This window comes from Coturnix japonica, chromosome 1 (assembly GCF_001577835.2).
Source record: "Coturnix japonica isolate 7356 chromosome 1, Coturnix japonica 2.1, whole genome shotgun sequence".
NCBI lineage: Eukaryota > Metazoa > Chordata > Aves > Galliformes > Phasianidae > Coturnix > Coturnix japonica.
Window position 1 is genome coordinate 35,807,608 of NC_029516.1, and position 22,599 is coordinate 35,830,206.

General features: G+C 39.8%; 1 protein-coding gene across 2 annotated transcripts in view; it reads left to right on the plus strand.

Moving 5' to 3' along the window:
• Positions 1 to 20,590, plus strand: part of SYT1 (synaptotagmin 1) — a 331,345-nt gene extending 310,755 nt beyond the window's left edge. For both annotated transcript variants that reach the window (XM_015857161.2, XM_015857142.2), the window contains exons 10-11: positions 12,538 to 12,671; positions 17,454 to 20,590. In XM_015857161.2, the coding sequence (XP_015712647.1) occupies positions 12,538 to 12,671; positions 17,454 to 17,660 (341 nt within the window). In that variant the 3' untranslated portion in view covers positions 17,661 to 20,590. The remainder of the gene's footprint in view (positions 1 to 12,537; positions 12,672 to 17,453) is intronic.
• Positions 20,591 to 22,599: the final 2,009 nt, after the last annotated feature.

The following is a 22,599-nucleotide window of genomic DNA, read 5'->3' on the forward strand; positions in this document are numbered from 1 at the left end:
ACATTTCCATGGGCAAAATAGGATTTCTGCTGTTATCTTCATAACCCTTTGATTAAATTCCGTGGGGTAATGACCTCTTTCATTTTGATTGTGTGAGACAAGCTGTGGGGTAGAACAAAGTATGGATGAGTTCATTTTACCGTTTGTCTTCCCAAAATGTGTTACGATAGAAGTAAAATGTGTTACAACAGAAGTATGTGTTTACCATATTTTGCTGGCTATGTTATTTGGCTTTGCCTTGTTTACACAGGACCTATAGATTTTGATCACATCTACATGGAACTTCATCCTTTCACCAACTGAAAAATGGATTAAATATTTTACAGACCCTCTCTATTAAAGGTTCTTCAGAATATGGCAATGCACACATACTGCCATGCCTCCACACACACATTGTTGAATCACCAGCAAAGCTTGTACTTCGAGTACAATGGCTGCACTGTGGTATGACGGCTGTCCAGCACAAAATATTGTGTAAAAAACATTTACTGCTGAGCACTGATATGTGTCTTGGTATTATTTCACTCTGCAGCAAAAAGAAATTTAAGGCACAGGGTTTTCTTGTATCTGGAAATCTGCTTTCTTTCTACACTTCAGTAGGAAGTATGGTGAAAGTCAAACAGATAAAGAAGCTTTAAGTCCTACTGCTTACTGCTTGGGATTCATTTTTTAATTATTATTTATTTTGTTTCCTGAATCACTTTGCTGTACTCACTTGACTGGAAGGCAAATGCGTTCCCTGTTGATTTATCCCCACTCAGCCAGGGGCTTTTGCTGCTCCGTTTGATTCCTAATATGGTAGCATAAGCCAATTTTGTGCGACTTCCAGAGGGCTCCTCTCAGCTTGGGGAATGCAGCGAGAAAGGAGCCCTGCAGAGATGAACGACGACAGTTGTTGAGCTAATACTAATAAAGAGCAGAAAATGGGCTTCCCCACATGTGCTAAAATTTCTGCTTTCACTACTCTCTAATTCACCGCTTTTGTCTTACTTTATGGTAAGGCAACAAATTGTTTCCTGTTACCTCGCTGAACAGGCTTTCTTGTGGAAAACACCTACTCCATCACAATGGAGTTTTCATTATACTGCTGTTTGGCTTGAAAGCACGGTGTGTGTCACAGTGTTAGTGCGTTAATTATAACACAGGAATAAAATGGCCTGGAAATTAAAAAAAAAAAAAAAAAAAAAAATGAACTTAAGATTTTCCCCTTTGTTTTATTTTCCTTATTGAACTGATTCTGGATGCTCAAGTTTTCAATGCTCTGAAATACCTGCTGTCCCTTATAGGAGGAAACCGATTTTCTATATATTTCTTTTTCATTTCAATAGCTTTCTACAGGAAACGGGCTGTCAAATTCACCAAATCTCAAAATGGCCTTTTCTGGTAATGTAGTAAAATCCAAAGGATTTTATTCCTCCATCAAGCAGGGTATCTAAAAGGTTAATATAGAGTTGGAAATTAATTTCATTCTTAATACAGGACAATGGTGTGCAATGACATTACTCTGTGATAAGCACTTGTTAGAGCTAAATCCTCCCTAAGCCCTGCAATTGTTTTCCTTTGTGCTAATGGCACGCTAGCTGGAGGCACTCCCTTTCTCTCTCCCTGTTTATCTCCTCTGAGGGTATCCTAAAGGCAAGTTTATTGTTTGCTAAACCTGGCTTTTTTAATTAAAACCACAGTTCTCCTTAGGTCAGTCTGTTTAACGTTTGTGATCTCCTTTTCTGACGGCAGAATATTTTGTCTTTCTGAAATGCATGAACTTGCTTGCTAGTTGTTATTACTGCTATGCACATGTAAAAGAAGGAATTTTAACTATTTCTTATTATCGCTGTTGAGTGACTGCCTTGGCTGTTATTATTCACAGAGGCACATAAAAGGCCTTTTGTCACATAGGTATTGACTATTTCAGGAAAGTGTTCAGTAGGAGTTTCCAGAAGAAACCTGAAGCCAGAAGCTCTGGGGAATCAATCGCTTTGCATTCCTAGCAGCATTTCTTAGCAGGAGCTAGGTGCCTTTGAAAATGGACCCATCGGCATCTTAAAAAACTTAGTGCCTTAGAAAATCTATATTTTGTGAACATTTACTGGAAACAGTTTTGCTTTACCATCTTAGTTTTGCTGGAATTATTTATATTCTCAATTATAAAACATTGCCTAGGCTTGGAAGCAGTGTCATCCACCTTTCCCTTATTATCGTATCAGTCTATTGATTCCAAATAGCAACACTTACCTATTTCACTACTGTGTCATCCTCTTCCTCATCTTCTAATAACCTCAAACACCCAGGCTTGTCTTTTCAAATATGCCTACTTTCAATTCTGAAAGCTAAAGGATTTCTGAAATTCATATGTGCTTTCTGGATTCTTGGTTTGTTTGATTTTATTACCGAACACGATCCTTGACTAGACTACATCAAGTTCTTGTCTCAATGGAGCAGCACACAAAGTTATGCCGAGGTGCGCAGATGCAATCTGGTTTGTCAGTGAAGTACAAGATCAGATTGCTCCACCACTTTTGTACCAAATTGGATAGCAGCTGTATAAAATTGTAGCAGGTATCCAAGCTGAAAACTATCATGTACCTTTGGATTTCTGATCGTTTGTGTCACATTTGACTGACTTTTAAGCTAAAGTGGTGTACAGTAGGCAATGAAATCATAACATGTCAGTCAAATATCCATTTCTACCATTAAATGGCTTGGGGAATTTGAAGAAGCTTGGGGTACATTGAGGCATGGGTTATTGGTCATGTTCTCAGAAATACTTCTGTCTTTCATCTAATGATGCCATTTGTCAAGTTGTCTTATCTCGTCTTCGAACAGGAATAATATTCTTGGCAGCAGAGTGTTCTTACTGCCAATGCTGTTGGCCTTGAATGCTTGTTCTGTAGTTTGATTTTGAACATTAGCCCACTGTATTGTGTTTGCGACATGGTGATCTCCAGGTCTTGAATTTTTTTCTGTGAGTTGTCTGTGGCACATTAGAAAGGTAAATTGTTTTTCTGCCAAGGTCTTCAGCACTCCCATAATTCTGGGCATAATCCTGATGTTACTTTTGCTTATGCAAAAATTTGCCTTGAGTTCCAGGTCACTGCTTTTCATTATGTGGAGCCCCCCAGCCCTTGCTCTGTAAAAACCCATGTTCAAAAACTGACCTTCAGGCTTTTCAAAGCTTTGTGGTTTTGTTGTACTGCAAAATAGGTTTTCACTCAGTTGTCATTCTTTGCTCAACAGATGTAACTTGGTTGAGCTCAATTGAAACTGCTGGGAAGTTTAGCCTACATTGTAATTTCTCTTGTTGAGGCTGAGATGAAGATGTTTCCTGTCCCAAGAATATCTGCTTTTGATCTTCTTTTCCTAACTGTTGTTAAATTTAATCCAAGACAAAGACAGTCTTCCAGTGGGGAGCACCATTCAGAATGGCCGTGCTCACACCTTTAGCAGACACAGTTCTTGCCTTGCAGTGTTCCAGGAGTCTCCTTCTCACCACTGAAAAGCAAATTGACTGGAGCTGTCGTTACTGTTTGTCTTGGGCAGACAAGAGGGAAAGGTTTAGTGTCTAAAAGAGTACAAACAATTGTCTGTATCATGGGTTGCTTTAGGTTTCTTGTAGAGGATTGGTCGTACATCGGTTGAGGCAGCAAAGACTTTGATCTTGTGAATCACACTAAAATTAGGTACCAAAAATGGCCTGTTAGAATATACAAGAAAACACTGCAAAACCCTGCTGAAAAGACAGCTCATCTCTTGGAGAGTAGGAGAGACAAGGAGGAGGAGAAAGAGAGACATCTATTTTCTCTTAGTTATTCTAAATGAATATTTGTAGGCTAAAAGCATACTGCAATCATGTAGCTCCTTACTTACATTTACACTTTTTTCTTAATGCTTAAATCTAATAGGAAAAAATAATGGAGACAAAATGAAGATTGGACTTCATACAGATAGAAACTTCTCAGGCTGAAAAGGTGGTAGGAAGTTTATTTCAAATTGAGGTTGAAAAACAGGTGTTTGTGGGCTCCCTCTATATACAAGCTGCTGATAAGCAGTCACGCCATGAATCCTTACTGTGGAAATGCTGACATGAAGAGTCTGAACCACAGAAATGTCTGTCCCTGCTACAATAAATCGTTAATAAACCAGTTAGAACATTTTTTGCTTTTAATAGAGTTTCTCTCTATTTCAGGGTTGATTAATTCCTTTCAGTGAATACTGTCACTCACTTCAGTGCAGTTTTCTTTATTATCCAGTAATACTGGAACTCCTATCTGTCCTCTGTGCAATTTGAGATTAGGACTTGTTTTGCTTCATAGCTACAGGGTTTGGGTTTTTAATGTTTGTTTTTTGACTTATTTATTTGCTTGTTTTGCTGTGGGGGTTGGAGAAACAACCAAAAAAGGCATTTGCTTTCAGTCAGCGCATTGCTGGAAGCGCACAGACATTAAAGGGAAATCTGTATCCACTGTTTTCAGAGGAAGAAAATGGAAATGGAAGGCTGTTTCCTACCCCGTTGCAGTCACTTAGGACTTTAGTCCTAAGTAGGGGTATTTCAGCACTTGGCTCTGGCAACATATTCTTTTGGATTATTATCTAAACTTCATTCTGATTGGCATTACCTTTCAGTTAGCTCTTAGCATGAGCACAACATTCCACTACATGAAAGAAATGGCTTTCTTTGCTTCCACCCAGTTATTTCCAGGTGCCTTTCCTCACTCTTGTCTCTGTCTAGCACAGCGGTCTTCCTCGAGTCTTTCATCCCACACATTTAAGCCTGGAAGCACAAAGAAACATCACCAGGGAAATGGAAATTCTTGGCTAACAAAAATTGGTAAATCCCTCTAGGTTTCTTTCAATCAAGTAAGTCCCCTAAAATCTTGCCAGTCACATTATCATCCAGTGCACAAGCAAGAAGCTATTTGCAGCAAATACTCACAGGAGCAGATAGTTGATCTGACAGAAGCCCAAAGGTGAGGATCACACAAATAAGGTGGGCAAAGGCACTTCCATCAAAGGCAGGAGGCACAGCACCAGCTTTGGCTCTGCTAAATGACAGTAGTACTCAAAATGCAGTGTTCTGCTCAATGGTGCAGATTGAGAACCTATTTGTTGTGTCTTTTAGCCTTGTCTCAACCTCGAGACATCTGTGTGTGTGTTCAGATGGTTTCAGCCAACAGAGAGAGCTGAGGAACATCTCCTCAATCATGTTAGGAGTTTAACCTCGCTTTTGCATTGTGATGCTTGAATTGTAGGTACAAGGGGCAGTGTGTGCCTCAGAGGGAGGAAATGCACTTTGTCCCCCCATCCCAAAATTGCTGATGACATGGATAGACAGGCAGCCCAGTTCTGCAGGGCCCCCAGACACTCACAAGTGGCCCAGATAGACACACCATTATTCACCCAGTTTCTGTCTTTTTCTGATAAAGCATCTTATATGACCTGTTCTTTATTCTCAGTTTCATTTTGTTTTCTGTATAAGGTGCTTCTGCTTCTCTATCTGCTCCTCTGTACGCCATTATTTCTCAGTCAGGGTGTATTTCCCCCTCCCTCCTCTTCAGCCCACTTCAGGGTAGTACTTTGAATCTCTCTAAGCTTCTACATATTATCCTCTTTCTGCTGTTTCCAGTACCGCCAACTTAATAAATATAAATGTAATTAATTTTTTCTCTGTATCATCCAAATGCGTTACATAAACTCAGACTCAGCAGTTTGCAGGAATGTGCTGCCTGAAGTATTGCCAGTTAGCTTTGGTTTCTATCTGAATTCATTTACTGGACAGTCTGCCTGCATCAGCAATCCCACTTAATAGCTTTTGACCATTTGATGTTAATGCCAGCAACATCTTTGTTGTTATTGTGTTCTTTCCATCTGTATATTTTGTCATATACAATGATACTCATGGCAACATTTTTCATATTACTGTATGCCTTTTTATTTAATATCTGTTACCCTTTCCCAGTGTGCTAAAAGCTCTACAGTGCCACACTGTATTTGCTTGCTAAATTCAAGCTCTATGAACAGTCAGCTCCTCCCTTTCTGGTGCAAATACAGGGGAATGAGACTGACTGCTTTGATGCTTGTAGTTTGCATGTAATCGCATTTACAGAGTGCCTGGTTAAGTTGCTTTGCTTTTTCACCAGGGCATTATGTGTTTACATACAGCCAAATCTTAAGGAGCTTTTTTCTGTTGGTTCAACACACACTCGGTGCGCTTCATAAAACTATGTGTTTTGCCTCTGCTGCTATGTTGAAGTGAGCTGCTTGGATGCAAGAGAGACAGTTCAACTGCCCTTACTCTGGCAGCAAACTTAATCATAATCTCATAAGCTCTAATTTGCACTGTTTTTAAATAAGACTTTTGGCTTCTTCATTTTTTCAGTGTTATACTACTTCCCCCATCTGGAGTTGTAACATTTGTTGTTTTCCAGTTGGAAGCACTGTGGGTGGAATTACAGACTCATCTGATGGCTGAATAGCCCTTAGGCCTTTGTGAACATTTCTGTTTCTACTGTCAGCTCTACATGCTCAGCCGTCTTAGTTTGGGATTCTCAGATGAGGGAATTGCTCGCTCCGCTGTCAGTTTTACAACACCCCGATCCTCCCAGAGCTCTTTGCTTCTCTGAACTCAGAATTTCAGTAACAATTTGATGCTCATTTAACTGCACAGCTGTTATTCCGAGACAGCTTTGCTACACGGCCATTCATCTTTTTCGTTATAACAGGGAGCTACTGTTAGTTCTTCCAAATACTGATCCCTCTTCCCCAACTTTAAATGGAATCCATTATTCCTATGAGAATCAATCTGTTACTGAACATGAATGGACAGATGTTTTCATGTATAAATTATCCACTCGTTGGATAAGCTATATAAACTATGCACTATTCTGTTAAAGATGCTTATGGAAATACATTAACCAAAATCATCTAACCTGCTTCACCATGACACAAAGTAGGATTAAAAAAGGGCCTTGAGCTGCATCTGGAGCAGTCCACCCAGAGGGCACAAATAGATGGAAGTTAGCACATGTAGTATCAGTCTTTCTGACTAAATTGGTTACAGCTATCGGTGGCATCTGTCACCCTGCCTGGGCTGGTTGCAGTTTCTGAACTCAGTTCATGGCCATGGGGTGGTGCTGGGAGAACTTCCCAGGCAAGCAGCTGAATCCTCAGCCCACTTAATAAAGTGATTTTTATAAGTGCTTTGCTGGGATTGGAACTGGGGCAGATGCCACCACCGGAAACTGCAGCAAAAGACTTTTACTACCCACATTTCCCTTGTGCATTGATCAAGTACTGGCTGCAGCTCAAGATCTGGCTGATAACATCAAGTGCTCTACAACCCAGTGGGGTTATGGAAACTCCAATAATGTCCCTGGTGACTAAATGGGAATGCTAGCTGAGAACTGGACATTAAGTAGCACTTTAAGGAAGACTCAACAATCCCATTTCCATTGAAATGCTGTGGTTAAGAAAGAAAGAAAAGAAAAAAAAAGAAAACCACAAAACCTATATTTTATGCCAAGTGAATTCCTCCTGATGAGAATGTTTTTCATTGTTTCTCTTGGGATGTCAGTTGCTGCTTAAAAATAACATTCCACTTTCTGTGTGCTTATTTGTGGAGGAAAATAGAATGTCCAGTAGCTTGTATCAATGAATATAAGCCAGTATAGAATGTACCACAGGACTTGCACTCTTTTTTAGTAGTGGTATCTTACATTGCTTCTTCTCAAGATAACACATTTTCCTCCTCTGGCTTACACTTCATCTGAAAAATATTGACTTAGACAGTCCAGGCACAGCATCACCACAAGCTCATTGTGTCACAGACTTTAATTATTCCCACTCATCTCATACACAGAAGAAGTAAAAGTTGAGGCAAATTAACCATGGCCTGAAAGCCACAGGAATAATGTGCATCATCGCTCTCCTGGGAGAGAAGGGTTTATAGGCCCACAGAGGGAGGAATCAGCAAACCTGTGGGAACTACTGGTGAAGTTTGTCCCGCTGTGCTCTGTGCGTGCCGTACTGAGTCCAGCCCTCCTCCTGCCTTGCTCAGAGGCACTGGCCTTGTGTTCCCACCCTGCTGGTTGCTGTAGGATGCGAGTGATCTTGGCTCTTTATAGTGGAACTGACAGCCCTCCCCGCAAGTCACCTCGGCCCTAACTGTGAGTGCAGAGCCATTTCTGAGGCTACATTTCCAAATCTGATTTTCTTATTGAATCAATTTCTGAGTTCTTCAAGAATGTCTTCTACTTCCCAAGATGGAAACACCACTGTCTGCTGACACCTTTGCTCTAAATGTCAGTGATGTGTGTTTTGGCATGGGCTTGGCATAGCTTTTCTTCTGGTGGGGGAAAATGTGAGTGCTAATTAGCACTCAGCCTGAACAGTCTGAAGACAAAAATACAGCCAGAGGCAGTTCTGGCACTCTATTTCTTTTCAGTTTCTACATTTTATTTGAGTACATCTTCATATTAAAGTGTTTGTCATATGAAACATTACTCAGCTGTATCCGTGACTAGTTTGTTCTGGCTCAGCTTTTTCCTCTTAATCATGTTAGGATTCCTTGAGGCTTGAGGAGGGTTTTCTCTGATCCCAGCACACAGGGCTGTGTGGGATTTTTTTCTTCCAACTGTTACTCTCCCCACACATGGGTTCTGCACTATAATTGCACACCTAATCAAGTCCAGTGTTTCCCCTGAAGCATATTTCAAATTTGTCAACTTTCTGGCTGCTTGCTTTTCATATTACAGAAGCCTTACAAATATTTACCAAAGATCAGCACCATCCTTATGTTTGCATTCAGAATAAGCCACTGTAGTAAAGCCATGCCATGCTGAGTACTTTGTTGACATTATTCTGCTGAAGATCCATACAAGTGGAAATCTGTGTGCTGCATTCTACCTGGAAAATGATTTTTTCATTAACTACTGATCCGTGTAAAACAATTTTCATCTTAAAACTCACTGTCAAACAGTCGTTCTTGAGTTGCACTTTTTCCTTAGATATGGTCATTAGTCACAATTTTCTTCTTTTGCAATGTAGTATTTTCTTTTAACTGCCAAGTTTGCTTTTTCTAAAGCCCTGATAAATAAGAGCATCTTGTCTACGGCATGATGATGATGAAATAGTCATTATATTAAGAGGGTTCTAATTGTTTATGTATGCTTCACAGTCCACATGAATCAAGACATGTTTACCTGATATCGCATGCCATTTCAGTTATCCTTTAAATAACATATTGGCATCTTGCTGCAAACTTCAGGAAGACAAAATTTGTCAGCTTGTCACCCAGCACTTTAAAAGCTGTTCAGCCGCTCTCCCTTGAGATGTTGTAAAATCTATAGTGCACGATTCATTATGAATTTTACAGCTTTTTAGCATTTGTGGATGATTGTTAATGAGTGAATAAATAACATAATTTTTTTTTTTTAAATCCCACACGTTGCTCAGTATGAATTATTAAGCAATGGACACGCAACTATTCTGTCTTCTTTAGCTGATAGACATCTGCAGCACCCTGGATGCAACATCCCTTTTTCCAGATGGTCAGGTGGAAAAAAACAGAGTGATGTGCACCTCTTCTAACTGTAGCTTTCTGCAGTATAACAGTTCACATCCAAGCTAATAGGCTACCTTGCCTTTTGGGATACAGTCTACTTGACAAAAGACAGGTATCTACTCTGGAATTAGATAACTATCCAGAGTACACAAAGGGAAAAGCTTTCTCATTTTCATTGGCATTGGATGTAGACATTTACATGTGGTCCAAAGAATTCTGCTCTCTGTGCCCACGCTATGCACTTATCTATAGTTTATCACTGATGGGTTTTAATATCAGTGCTGTCATTCTTTCTAGTCTTAGTTATTCTGTGAGATTATTTACATATTAAAGCATTGCTCAGCATGAGTAATGGTGCCAGCACTGAGGTTATGCTGCAAGTAGATAGAAGAGAGGTTTCCATTAGCACTGTGCCTTATCTCACTGGATACTGTAACTTCTCAGAGGTTCTGCTTGCTTTTGATCATCCTCCCTTCTTCCAGTAATTGATTCCGAGCATTTTAGCTTCTGTTATTTGGTGGAAAAGAACCCATCTTTTTGAGACACTTCCTTGTGAAGTTGCAAGGAGTTCTGTGTAGGTGGCATGCAAATAGAATCTTGGAGAGCTGATGGTGGTAGGGCTGGTGAGGTGGGTTACGGGACAGTCTAACTGAAGGGGTCATGGATTGGACTCAGAAGAACAAAGAGAGAGGAGAATCACGTAAGGCCAGGGTGCTTCAAGAAACAGAAAGTGGACGTGCAATCTAATGAGGATGAACTTAGCTAAAGTCTCTCATTCGTGTATGTGAGTTGGACACCCTATTCTGATCTGTGCTGTTTTTGTGATTAGTAAAGTTATTTAATGCATTCTTCTAAAACTGGAAAAGAAGGAACATGACTTCAGTTAGGTGACTTTTTAAATTCATATTTAGTTTGGCTTGGCAGTTTCACTATATGATGAAAAAACTGAGGCTATTGAATCACATGGTATGTACCTTTCTGTGCTTCGTTTGGGACCTCTGCCACTGACATTTCTGCACAACAGTGGTAAGATGGTACCACTTGGATCTTTCCTACTGAAAAAAACTGGCATTTGCCTCAGCCAAACTCATATACTCTGACAGATAAGCATAAGAAACTGATAGGATGTGAAAAAGAAGCCACAAAGATCTAGGCTTATTTATCTTGTCTTGTCCATGGGCATGAGTTATCTGGGGTCAAATTTTGTTCTAGTACCAGCAGGAAGATAGAAAATCTGTTAAATGCAAAGCAAGTAATTTAAATTGAATGTGCATAGTCTTCAAACATTGAAGACACACTTGAATTCTAGGTTTAAGTATTTGCCCCCAAAAATATGGAATGTTTTTGTAGATCACAATGTATCTGCATTGCTATATAAATCATTACAATAGAGTTCCGTATGGACATATGAATAATCATCAAATCTGTTTATGCTGTCTTTGTACAAGCACAAGTCACTAAATGATTGGCTTATATTGATTACATTTATTTTAATAGACTTCTTCAGTTCTAATCCCCTCAATAATGATCAATTACTGCACTACTTAGCCTCCCAGCCTGCCTTAGTTACTCAGATTATACTTCAACAGCAGTACTTATCATTTCTGTGTCTTAATGCACTGTTGCTGGCTCCTTGACTACTAAACTTTCTTAGTATAAATATATTAGCTATACCTAAAACATCATATTTTTGCATGTCAAAACTGTTATGCATTCAGCATGGAGCCTCTGCAAAAGCAGTCAGGTAGATGAGCCTTTTCTCAAGTATCAACTAATTTAAAGGAGTCCATGTTTGCCAGTTGTCCACATTCGAAACAGTGCACACCATGATGTCGAAAACAGTATTAAAAAAATAATAATAATAAAGAATGTTGTTGTCTTTTTGCTAGCATTTCTGTTCTTCACATTTCTGCTCTGCCCTTAATTCATACACTGTGCAGTGAAAAGGAACCCTTGCAATTCCTTATCTAGCCTAGGGCATAAAACTACCCAGATTTAGTTTGTATTTGTATTTGTGTCGTTTGAGGGAGAAAGAATCTTAACCCTCTGTGACAGAGTTCACCGCAAAATCTTGAGAAGCTATTCCAGCTTGATCAGTAGCCTCACTACTAAAGCATGTGTGTATTTCTAAGCTAAAATTTATCTAGTTTCTTCTCACATTGGATGTTATTAGGCCCTTGTCCGCTGTCTGGAAGAGTCCACTAGTGGAATTATTTTCTCTTCAGACATATTGAAGGTTGTAATCATGTTTCTTCAAAACTTAACTGTCTCCAACTCCTATGTTCCTAGGCACATATCTGACTGTAGCAGAATGCAGTTATTGTTCTCAGGCCCTTCAACGAAGAATTTCATTGGAGAGTAAAGCATGATTTGTTCATAATGATAATATTTAGTTTCAGTATTTACCATTCTTCTGTAGCTCCATCCTTTTCTTAGGAGGGACATGAGAAGCCCTCTCCAGAGACAGCTTACAGCCAGGTTCTCTTAATTTACGCAACACTTGACTTACGTTTTCCGTAGTTCCATACAACTCCCTAGAGGGATGGTTTGCCTCACTCTTCATCACAGTATATCTGCCTAAAGCCAAAGAAGATACCTGCCCAATTTTTTGTGACAGTACCATACAGGCTGTTGAAAAAGAGGAGCCTGAGATTTCAAATTGTGTTTTATGGTAAACAGAAGAATACAACAGAGCTCAGCAAAGGTACTGCTAATTAACAACAGGATTGTTTACAGGATGCTTAATGAACTGCAGAACAAAGTTAGGTGGAAACAAATATATTGTACCTTTTCCATCGCAAGCACTTTGCAGTTGTGTAGGAGTTTTCCTATGGTGGAAACTAAGACTGTTTAATTACAAGCGGGTTGTTGTTGAAGATTTTTCTTTTTTTTCTCTTGAGTCCTGAATTTGTGAGATTAAATTCTACAGAAAACACAGTGAATTACCTCTCTTACCTCTACCTCTTCTCTTGATTACCTAGATCCCTATGTGAAAATCCATCTGATGCAGAATGGTAAGAGGCTGAAGAAGAAAAAGACAACAATTAAGAAGAATACTCTGAATCCCTATTACAACGAGTCTTTCAGCTTTGAAGTACCATTTGAGCAAATTCAGGTAATGTCAAACAGTGTTTTGTCTTCTCTCTGCATTCTATTTCTCAGCCCTTATAAATATTTAACAGGAATCATGTTAATTATCACGTGTGCATGCCTTCATTAGCACCTAGGTGCCAGGCCTGTGCTGCAGGAGATGAGTGTGACTGCTTCAAGAGGGAAATGAGAAAATGCACAGTACTTATGAAGCTTTGATTCATCAGTGAGAAATGGATAACTGACATTTTATGTTAACAGAAATGGATTCTGGAGGGGAAAAAAAAAAAAAAAAAAAAACATCTACAGGGAGATAGCAAAGGAATGTGCTGGCAAAAAATAAGTATAGGGACAAAAGAAATGTTGTATAATATAATTTCCCCCACATTATTGAAAATACTAGATCAGTATCATTGATCACAGTTGTGTTCCCTATGTGTATTTAGGAACTGTTTGTTGAAAGTACTGCAGCATCCCTGTCAAGTAAAATACATTATTTAATTCTTTTTTTTCATACTTACCCATCTTACCATGAAAACCTTTTCAGCAGTTCCCACTTCTCTTTGAAAAACACACTTGAGGATGTTAGGGGTATCTGTTTTCTTGGTGGCTCAGTGCAGCTCCAGCAGTTCCTGAGGAGCTCAGTTCCTAAAACTAGGAGGCTCAGAAACCAGCTCACTGAGCTGGGAGTTGCCTCCCCCAGGCATGGAAAATAACAAGTGACCACATCAGTGTTCCTCAGGGACTTGAGTACCTACCTTTGGGCTACTGGGAGGCGAATCGTCTCTTGTTCATGTGAATGAGATTTAACTTTTCTTCATGTTAGCTAACGGTTTTCTCACAAGATTGATGGTCCTCTTAACCATCTCAGGAGGCATATGGGAAACGTGCAGTGAGTTTACTGCCATCTCTAACTGAATTTGAAACCTGATCTTCAATGTTTTCACAAGTATTCTTGTCACTTGTGACTATGACTTGTTCTGCGAGTGCAACACTCATTGTTCCATAAAAAGCCAAGTATATGATAGACCAGAGAGTATCAGTTCACCTGTTTGTGGAACGAATCACTTGGAAAAGGCGTGACTTGGATCTCTGATCTGATCTATGTAATGTAAGTCACGTAAAGATCAGTTGTTACAAACTGCCTCCATTTTTGTTAAGCCTTAACCATTAGCGTTAAGTCGTTTTTCTTCTTTTGCTCATTTGTTAGAGTATTCATTGCCAGGGCAAGATGCATGGGTTTAAATATCCCCAAAAAAAAGAGCTGCATGTAAGTCAACTTCCTGGCCTCCCAGGAGGCTCTGTGACCCTGCAGACGTTAAGCAAGATAAATTCTTTTCTGGATAGATCTCAGTATGGAAAGTGTACTTCTAAGGACTTCTCAGTTTGAAAGACAATAATTAAAAGTCTGGGATTATGTGCTTTTTTAGATTGTAAGAGAGGTCTTACACCACAGATCAGATTCCTTGTTGCAATGGGGGTTGAAATGGCACTAGTTAGATGTGCAGCTAGCTGACATTGTTAGGGAAAACTGCAAGGCAGTAGAGACTGCAAGGCAGACTCCTCTTGATTAGGAGAGAGAATGGTAAGGGCTTTGGGAATCTGCATCTTCCATTCTGATAACAGCTGAACTGGAAAGAAGTCCAGAAGCTAAGGCCTGCCTTTCAACAAAGGCTGTGTGCTTGCCTTTTATTGGCTTGGTTCTGACAAAGATAACTAAGCTAAATAAGATGAGGCAATAGGAATAGTGATTAGAGTGCAGGACTGGCCCTCCTAGGAGCTTTATGATACCCCACAGCATAGATACAAATGTCTATGGACGGGACCTAAAGAGGAAATCCAACAGGGGCGAATTCACAGTGATTTTAACGAAAGCTGTTCATTGTGCTGGTGAAACACCTCAGAACAAGCATCAAAGGACCAGAAGCTAAAGAAGTTCTATCATATAAAGCCTCTCTGAAGCATCTTGATTTCTGAGTAGGGACAGGAGTGGGGAACCTGAATGGATACCTCCAAGTTATCAAATCTGAGCTTTGGCATTTTAACACTTATTCTGTGGGTGCTTGGCCATTTTGCCTTCTAATCCTAAAGCAGCTTAGTGAGGTGGACACAGGCATTTTAAAAAGTGTTGTGGTTTAGCTGTCTAAAATTTTACTGCTTTTATGATAAGTTTATTAGAGCAACTTATAGCTGTTTACCTCAGGATATAGCCTCAATTTAATGATCGGTAGTTAGGGACTGTGGTACTGTGCCAGCGTATTTTGGAATTAGTTATGAAAGACTATTTAGAAGAGATTTCATTAAAGTCACTGTAGTAATTTCATCATCAGAAAAAAAAAATGTGTTTTAAATATTGTTTAGACTTAAGTTACAGTAAGAATGGATTTAGGGTCTCAAGTGAAATGGGCAGACAAGGAAAAGGTGGTATGTTGAAAGGCAATGGGAGAATACCACTGGGAAGTCAAATCCTGTTCCTTCAGTCAAATTAAGTACGTTTCACCACCTTCAAGGAAGACCACATCCAGAGGTACCAAAGTCTCCATTCCCATTCATTACAAAGAATGCCTAATCATGCCAAGGAAACTGCTAATCCAAGTATGTAGTAACAGAGGTGGTGAGTTCCGCTGCACCTGTTGGATTTTGCAGTGCTGTTCCTTTAATATGTGGTACAAAAGTACTGTGATGAAAAGTACATTTCTCTGCGGGTCTAAGTCAAAAACCATACAGTGAAAATCGTTTTGGCATTAACCATCTGAGCTACATTTTCTTCCATCTTTATAGATCAAAAAAGTGTCCTTTCAGTGCTCACTGTTGCATTATGATTAACAAAGGAAAAACCAAATAATAACTAGCCCCGAGCTTCTAGGTGCAGCAGGCAACTTTTTTTGTACCGAAAAATAGTACTCATGCCTATGTTTTAGATCTGTGATTGTATCATACATCTAAAACATAAATGTTCATTTGGGGAGGTACCATCAACATTAAAGTGAGTGTATTGCAAGCAGCAAAAATGAAACATCATTTTGGCATCTAGGAATACTTGCTTCAGGATATTGCTATATATCATGAGTGCTCTGGGGAGACAGAATCTTGAGTTTGATGCACCCTTTTGTCATCAGCAACTATATAAATACTTTAGTGCTTGCTGGAATTATTTCTTTCTCTGGCTCAGTGAACTGCAGAGTCGTGTAAGTGAATGGACCCTATAAAACAGACCACGTGAGTCCGGTCTTGCAGAGATGCTTAAGGGTTACTTTAAAAAGATAAATCCTATTGCAAGCAATAAAATTAATTGTGCTACTGAGAAATCCAGACTATTCACATATTTAAAACCTGAAATTTAAAAAACATGATATTTGAGAATTTATTTGTTTGTTTGTTTGATTGTTTATTAAAGAAATCTGTTACAGTGCATTTCTTCAGTGAGTTCAGGAAGCTCACATTCATGTAGGGAACCATATATATTTATCAGGGGATAGAAGAAGTCAGGAAAAGAACTGTATGTTCAACTTTAACTGGCAAATCCCTAAGGAGAAGCATTTACAGTTAAATAAAATCAGCCCAAGGCTGTTTAATGTCTCAGATACAGTTAAGAATATCATCCCACTGAAGACAAAGCTGTTTGTACTGTTTCATTAAATCTTAACAACCTGATGGAGGGGAACATGTGCACGCATACACAAACACCTGCCTTGAACTCTGCCTCTAAACGTGCCCCAGCCCAAGTGAGCAGGAACTGGTGTGTGAGCTCTGAGAGATGGGCTCTCACAATTCTGTGTGCCAGAGCTTACTGCTCCTACAGCCAAGTGACTGCAGCACCAGTGTGGCTGCAGGCCAGACCTCCCTGTGCCTAATAGAGATGCTGTGCCAGAGCCCCAAGACACCACAGCTTCTTCTTTTTTCCGGCTCCCTTGGGTTACAGTCTCTTTTCCTGGCTGCTTTATTGTTGTATAAACCTATAATGTACACATACATATGAGTGTGTGTATGTGTGTCTGTACACACAGTTATGTACACATATCTGTAGACAGCAGCTTTAAGGGCTGTTAAAGAATTATAGAATCATCGAATGGCCTGCGTTGAAAGCGACCACAATGTTCATGTAGTTTCAACCCCCCTGCTATGTGCAGGGTCACCAACCACCAGACCAGGCTGCCCAGAGCCACATCCAGTCTGGTCATGAATGTCTCATGGGTGGGGCATCCACAGCCTCCTTGGGCAACCTGTGCCAGAGCACCAATGCTCTCTGTGTGCTGTCTTCTGAATTATTTTTGAAAACAGCAGATTTGCATGCAGGACAGATAATAAGGAGTTGCTTCAAAGTAGAAAGAACTGAGTGCAACATTGGAGATGATAAGTTGGTGTAGAGCCATTTCTGAATTCTACCTTTTAACATTTATTTATACAATAATGATGTGTTTGATTTAACTACTTTTTACTTAGTTTCTCTGAAGATCTTACCATTAGCCCTGCAGACTTCAAGTAGCCTGCTTCTCCAGTAGCAACAAAAATATATATATACGTTGTTAACCTGTTAAGGGAAAAAAATCAACTTTAATTCCCACATGAAGCTCTTTGATGTGAGGGGGTGAATTTCAGGTTAACTGTGAGGTTCTAAGTAGAAATACATCTTGAAGGCTCACAAGAAGCAAAGACAAATGTTTGAATTTGCTTATGTTTGGGGGAGCCTCCTCTGGCAGTCACGCATCTGCTCAATTTGTGTCTATGGAGACTCAGTTGTAACTGTGTGTGCTGAAATTCCTCTCTGCCCTCCTCCCCTCACTGGTCTTTCTCTGTCTCATTGTAGAAAGTGCAAATTGTTGTGACTGTTTTGGACTATGACAAGATTGGCAAGAACGATGCCATCGGGAAAGTCTTTGTGGGCTACAACAGCACTGGAGCAGAGCTGCGGCATTGGTCAGACATGTTGGCCAACCCCAGGCGGCCCATCGCACAGTGGCACACCCTACAGCCCGAGGAGGAGGTAGATGCCATGCTGGCAGTCAAGAAGTAAATTAAATTAAAGTACGAAGAAGAAGAAGCCTTTCTGCATTTGCCCACATAGTGCTCTTTAGCCAGTATCTGTAAATACCTCAGTAATATGGGTCCTTTCATTTCCAGCCATGTGTTCCTGTCACAGATCAGTTGTACTTTTAAATTAATTCCTGTTTTAATTTGCACAACCTTAAACGTAGAGAGCCCTCTAACGGCGCTTCATTTCACCACTGCCCCCCAGATCTACTCTTCTTTTAAGCAATATGATGTGTAGATAGAGCATGACAGAAATTATTTATTGTATCACACAGTTGTATATATACACCAGTATGCTGAGAATTTATTTCTAGTTTGTGTATTTGTATGTTGTAAGCGTTTCCTAATCTGTGTATATCTAGATGTTTTTAATAAGATGTTCTATTTTAAATTATGTAAATTGACTGAGATATAGGAGAGCTGATAATATATTATAGGGTAACTATTGTATCGTCTGCATTCCAGAAAAAAAAAATTCCAACTTGTAAGGCACTAGTAGTGTTACACTGACATCTTAAAGGACAACTTAAATCTGAGCTTTCAACTGGACCATCCTGATAACAAGCTACGTGTACACAGTGAATCTTGGAGGGGCACATCCAATTTGGTAGACTTCTTTGACAGGCAACTTAGCATGATCTGAGCAGCTCCATGGCTGACCTCAAGGAGATGTAGCCAGAAGCCATGAGATCATTTTTATGTATATATTCCAAAACGCAAACGTTACAGACCGAAATGGTTTTCGATTGAAAGTTGAGGAAGCAGTTCCATAGGAGGAAACAGTTTCATCTCACGTAAAAGTAAGAACATTGCAGTGGTTATGCGGGGAGGGGGGGACGGGAGGGGGGAGACGCGGCAGTCGCAAAATGCTGCCATGAAATCAAGAGTAGCTCTCCGTTATCACCTTTATACAAAATTTGCATACTGTGAATTCCATCCACGATTTCACGTTATAATGAGTTTGCACATTAGACTTTGTAACAAAATATTTTATTATACTAACTCAGATTAGAAGGAATGCAGAATATTTTTTAGACACAGCCGTGTGAGTTTATTATACAAAATAGTTTCATGGTAAATGGACAGTATTGTAATCCCATCAGAAGATGACAAAATTTAGCCATAGTTCTAAATGCACTTCAAAGTAAGCCAAAAGAGAACAGCTAGTGACCTTTTATATACTATTTATACTTAAGTTTTAATTTGTCCTTTAAAAAGAAAAAAAAAAAAAGTGAAAACAAAGAACAAGTTCTAGAAAACTGAAGCAACCTCTTCTGTATACTAGATGCTCGTTTCAGGAGGAGTTTTTAAATGTTTTCAATGTTATTATGTAGTAAATGGCACTATTATGAAGCTATTAGTCATTCCATAAGAGTCTTGAAAGACTGCTCTGTGTATCACTGTGACTGCCGTGTGTGCTTAGAAATGTAGTTTTCTCAGTGGATAGCAATCAATTTATTCCGTAGTGATATTGTAATAATACTGCCATTCCCTTCTACTGCACTGCCGAAGGAATGCATAGCACAAGCAGTTCTAGTTATGACGGACCAATTTAGAACTGGAGAGCTATGCAGGAGACAAGGAGGCTATATTGAATGGGTTGACCACGCAGCATTTTGTCAAACCCTGTGCAATATTTCACATTCCCAACCTCCCTCACCCTTGCCCCCCTGCTGCTTTACTGTAGATAGCCATCTTCCAGCTAGCCAGCATGTCATCTCGGCTTGTACCATCTCATCAAGTCATTTAGGGCATCACTTCTATCCCATGTACCGTCCTTTGAAGTCCTTTGAAGCCCCTCGCTTGTCTTTCCATGCTGTGAATATATTTATAACGCTTTGAAAAGTGAATTATTTTCATCCATGCGAACTACCCCAGAAATGTGGAAATGCTATACCTTTTGGAGGGAGACCTGAGACTACTAACGCTTTTCTCAGTTGTACCTAAAAGAAATTATTGTAAAAAAAAGATAAAACGATGAATGTGGTCAGAGAACTGTGGATTGAAGATGAAATTCTATACCCTCCCTCAAGGCTCTGCTGCTGAGAGAGCTGTGACAGCCTGAGGTCAGTGTGGTGATGGCCACACGCCACCATTTTCAGTGCATAGTGGGAAAAAGGAGCAGCAAAGTGAGAGGAGACTAAAAATATGGATCTCTCCTCACCTCCAAAAGTAAGTAGCAAGGCCCATTTTCTTTCTTTTTTACATGAAACATGGAAAATACACAAGTGAGACATCTGATAGAAACAGGCACATACATGCAAAGCATCAAGCTGGAATGCTTTAAAATCTTAACCTTGAGGACCAAACCCCACCAAAGAAAAGACCGAGACAGTCAGCTTTCCAGCATAAGAGCGGATATTCAGCTTCATGGTCTTTAGCTTTCAGTTGTTCATTCGGGATAGCTGCAGGTTCAAACTGCCAGAACTGATTCATTGTGTTAAGGTATTCTTAATGCTTTTTCTTCCTACACTGCCAGACTGAATGTCACCGTAGAATTGGTTTGTAAGGTACTACGATTCTCAGAGACTGAACCTGCTATTTGACCAAGATGACATTTTCATCCTCAAAGAAGCCACATGTACCTTTCTGACAAAGCTGTGTGAAGTATTAGAATCTGATGCTGTAGAAAGATCCTAGTTGCCTTTGTGTATATTTACTGCCTGCTTGAGTGTTTCTCTGTGTGGGTTTTCTCTGTATCTTGTAGAAATGTTTGGGGTGTTTTATCCTGCCATATCGCTCGTGGCCCGCGAGCTGACAACTTTAGCCGTATTTTACCTTCATTTTTGATGAGGTGGTTTATATTTTGTTTCACTTTGTGTAGTGACTTCCCACAGTAGAGTTTTCCAATTGTCGTTAAATTAACATACATATTACACAGATATTCAATAAAAATGTTTTATTTCCTGTTGATGTTTCCGTGTTTTTCTTTTTCGATCTAAAACTTAAAAAACATTTCTCATAGACCTTAGTACAACCACAAACTTAGTAGTAGTGCAAGTGCCTTGTCACCAGGCCTTTATGGGGTCTGTCACAAGGCAGTCACAGCCAGTGCTTCTCCAGTAGGCAAACTCTGCCTGCCCTACAGATTAAGTATTCCTCTGCTTTCCCAAGGAGGCTGATTATTTGCCTTCCAAACATGATTTTCTAACAAAACACTGAGTATTTTCAATACCATGACAAAAACACCAAGCAGTTGCCTGTGCAATCAGTACTCCTCCAGACAACTGCAGTTGTTGTTTGGAGAAAGATGGTGCCTTATAACTTATATCTGAGAGCTACTTCCAAGCTGGCCATAAAAATCAAGCCTCTTGTAGACTAGAAGTCATTAGAGAAGGGACTAAAACTAAGGGACTAAAAAGTGGAAAAAATGTTCTGTGAGGAGTTGAATCCACAAATGACTGAACAGCACTGTACTTCAAAATGACTGAATATCCTGAGCTTAATGAGAGAATCCATTCGAAACAAAACACAGCAACAACACAAAAAACCCATAGCCACGTTTGTTTTAAACATGTAACATTTTCCACATTAACCCTTTCTGCTACTGCTTTTTCTCCCCGTCTCCAAAGAAATTTACCCATTCCTTTCAGGAACCACAACAATTACTGATATGTACCACTTTAACCACAGTTGTTGCTGCATCAGGAGCTCACTGGAATAACTTTCAGTTCACCCATTTCCCTCTTCCCATTGCTCAGAAGCTGCTCTTTTCTCCCAGCTGTTTTTTCACCTTGAGTCAAGGAGCACCAAAGGGCCTGGTGCTGCTTCTATTGTCAGTGTGTTCTTTATTAATGATCTTGACCAGGGGACTGAGTGCACCCTCAGTAAGTCTGCAGACAACACCAAGCTGGGAGGGGAGAAGGGCACTACAGAGAGACGTGGATAGACTGGATCAGTGGGCCAAAGAAAACTGTATGAGTTTCAACAGGGCCAAGTGTTGGGTCCTGCATTTTGATCACAACAACCCCAGGCAACCCTACAGGCTTGGGGGGGAGTGGCTGGAAAGCTGCCTGATGGAAAGGGACCTTGGGATACTGATGGAGAGTCAGCTGAATATGAGCTAGCAGTGTGTCCTGGTGCCATGTTGTGGAGGCGTGAGGTGCAGCTGCTCCTTTCCTCACATTCTAAGCTGTGGCATTGCTCAGACCAAGCATGTACTTTCCCTAAGAGCATCAGTTTGCTTCTGAACAGACCTAAATGTATTGAAGGCAGTAAAAATACTTTGATCCTGGCTCCATATGTATCAGCCCTTTTGGCTGCTCTTGAGAATAACAAAATAACAACTTTGTCAATCAAGACCAGTTCTTCCAACAGGGCTGATCAGTTAAAGACAGTTATTACAACTAATGTAAGGAAAAATGCTTTGCATAATAGCTGTTATACTAAGTGGGAAAAGCAGCAAAAATTACCAATTATATTCAGTTCATTTAACCCCTAATCAGCTGTCAAGAAAAACATTCTTCCCAACTGACAGTCTGTTACCAAAGCAAAAGATTCACATCTCTTGATCACTTTTCACATCATGAGTTGATGAAAGTTAATTGCCTGTTAGTTATGCAAAGCAAGGATTAGAACATTGTATTTTCTGATAACCCTAACAGTCAATTTCTTTATTTATTTATGCACTACTATTTTCACTCCAGGCTTCCAGTTTGGTTTCTGGTACACATGCTGCCCTGCTTTTCATAATGCACATCTACCAAAGTCTATTTTCATTGTCAGTTCGGACACTTGCTCACCTGGGTATTAAAGAAAGCATGGGAAAAGGGGTTTCTGTATGTACCACAGGAACTGTTACTTGGTCTTATTTATATTTACTTTGCATGCAGTAAATCTTCCTATTATCAGTAGAGAGAATAGTTTTAATGTCTTGCCAAAAAGTAGTATGAGACAGAGCCAGTATGAGTCCAGAGAAGAAT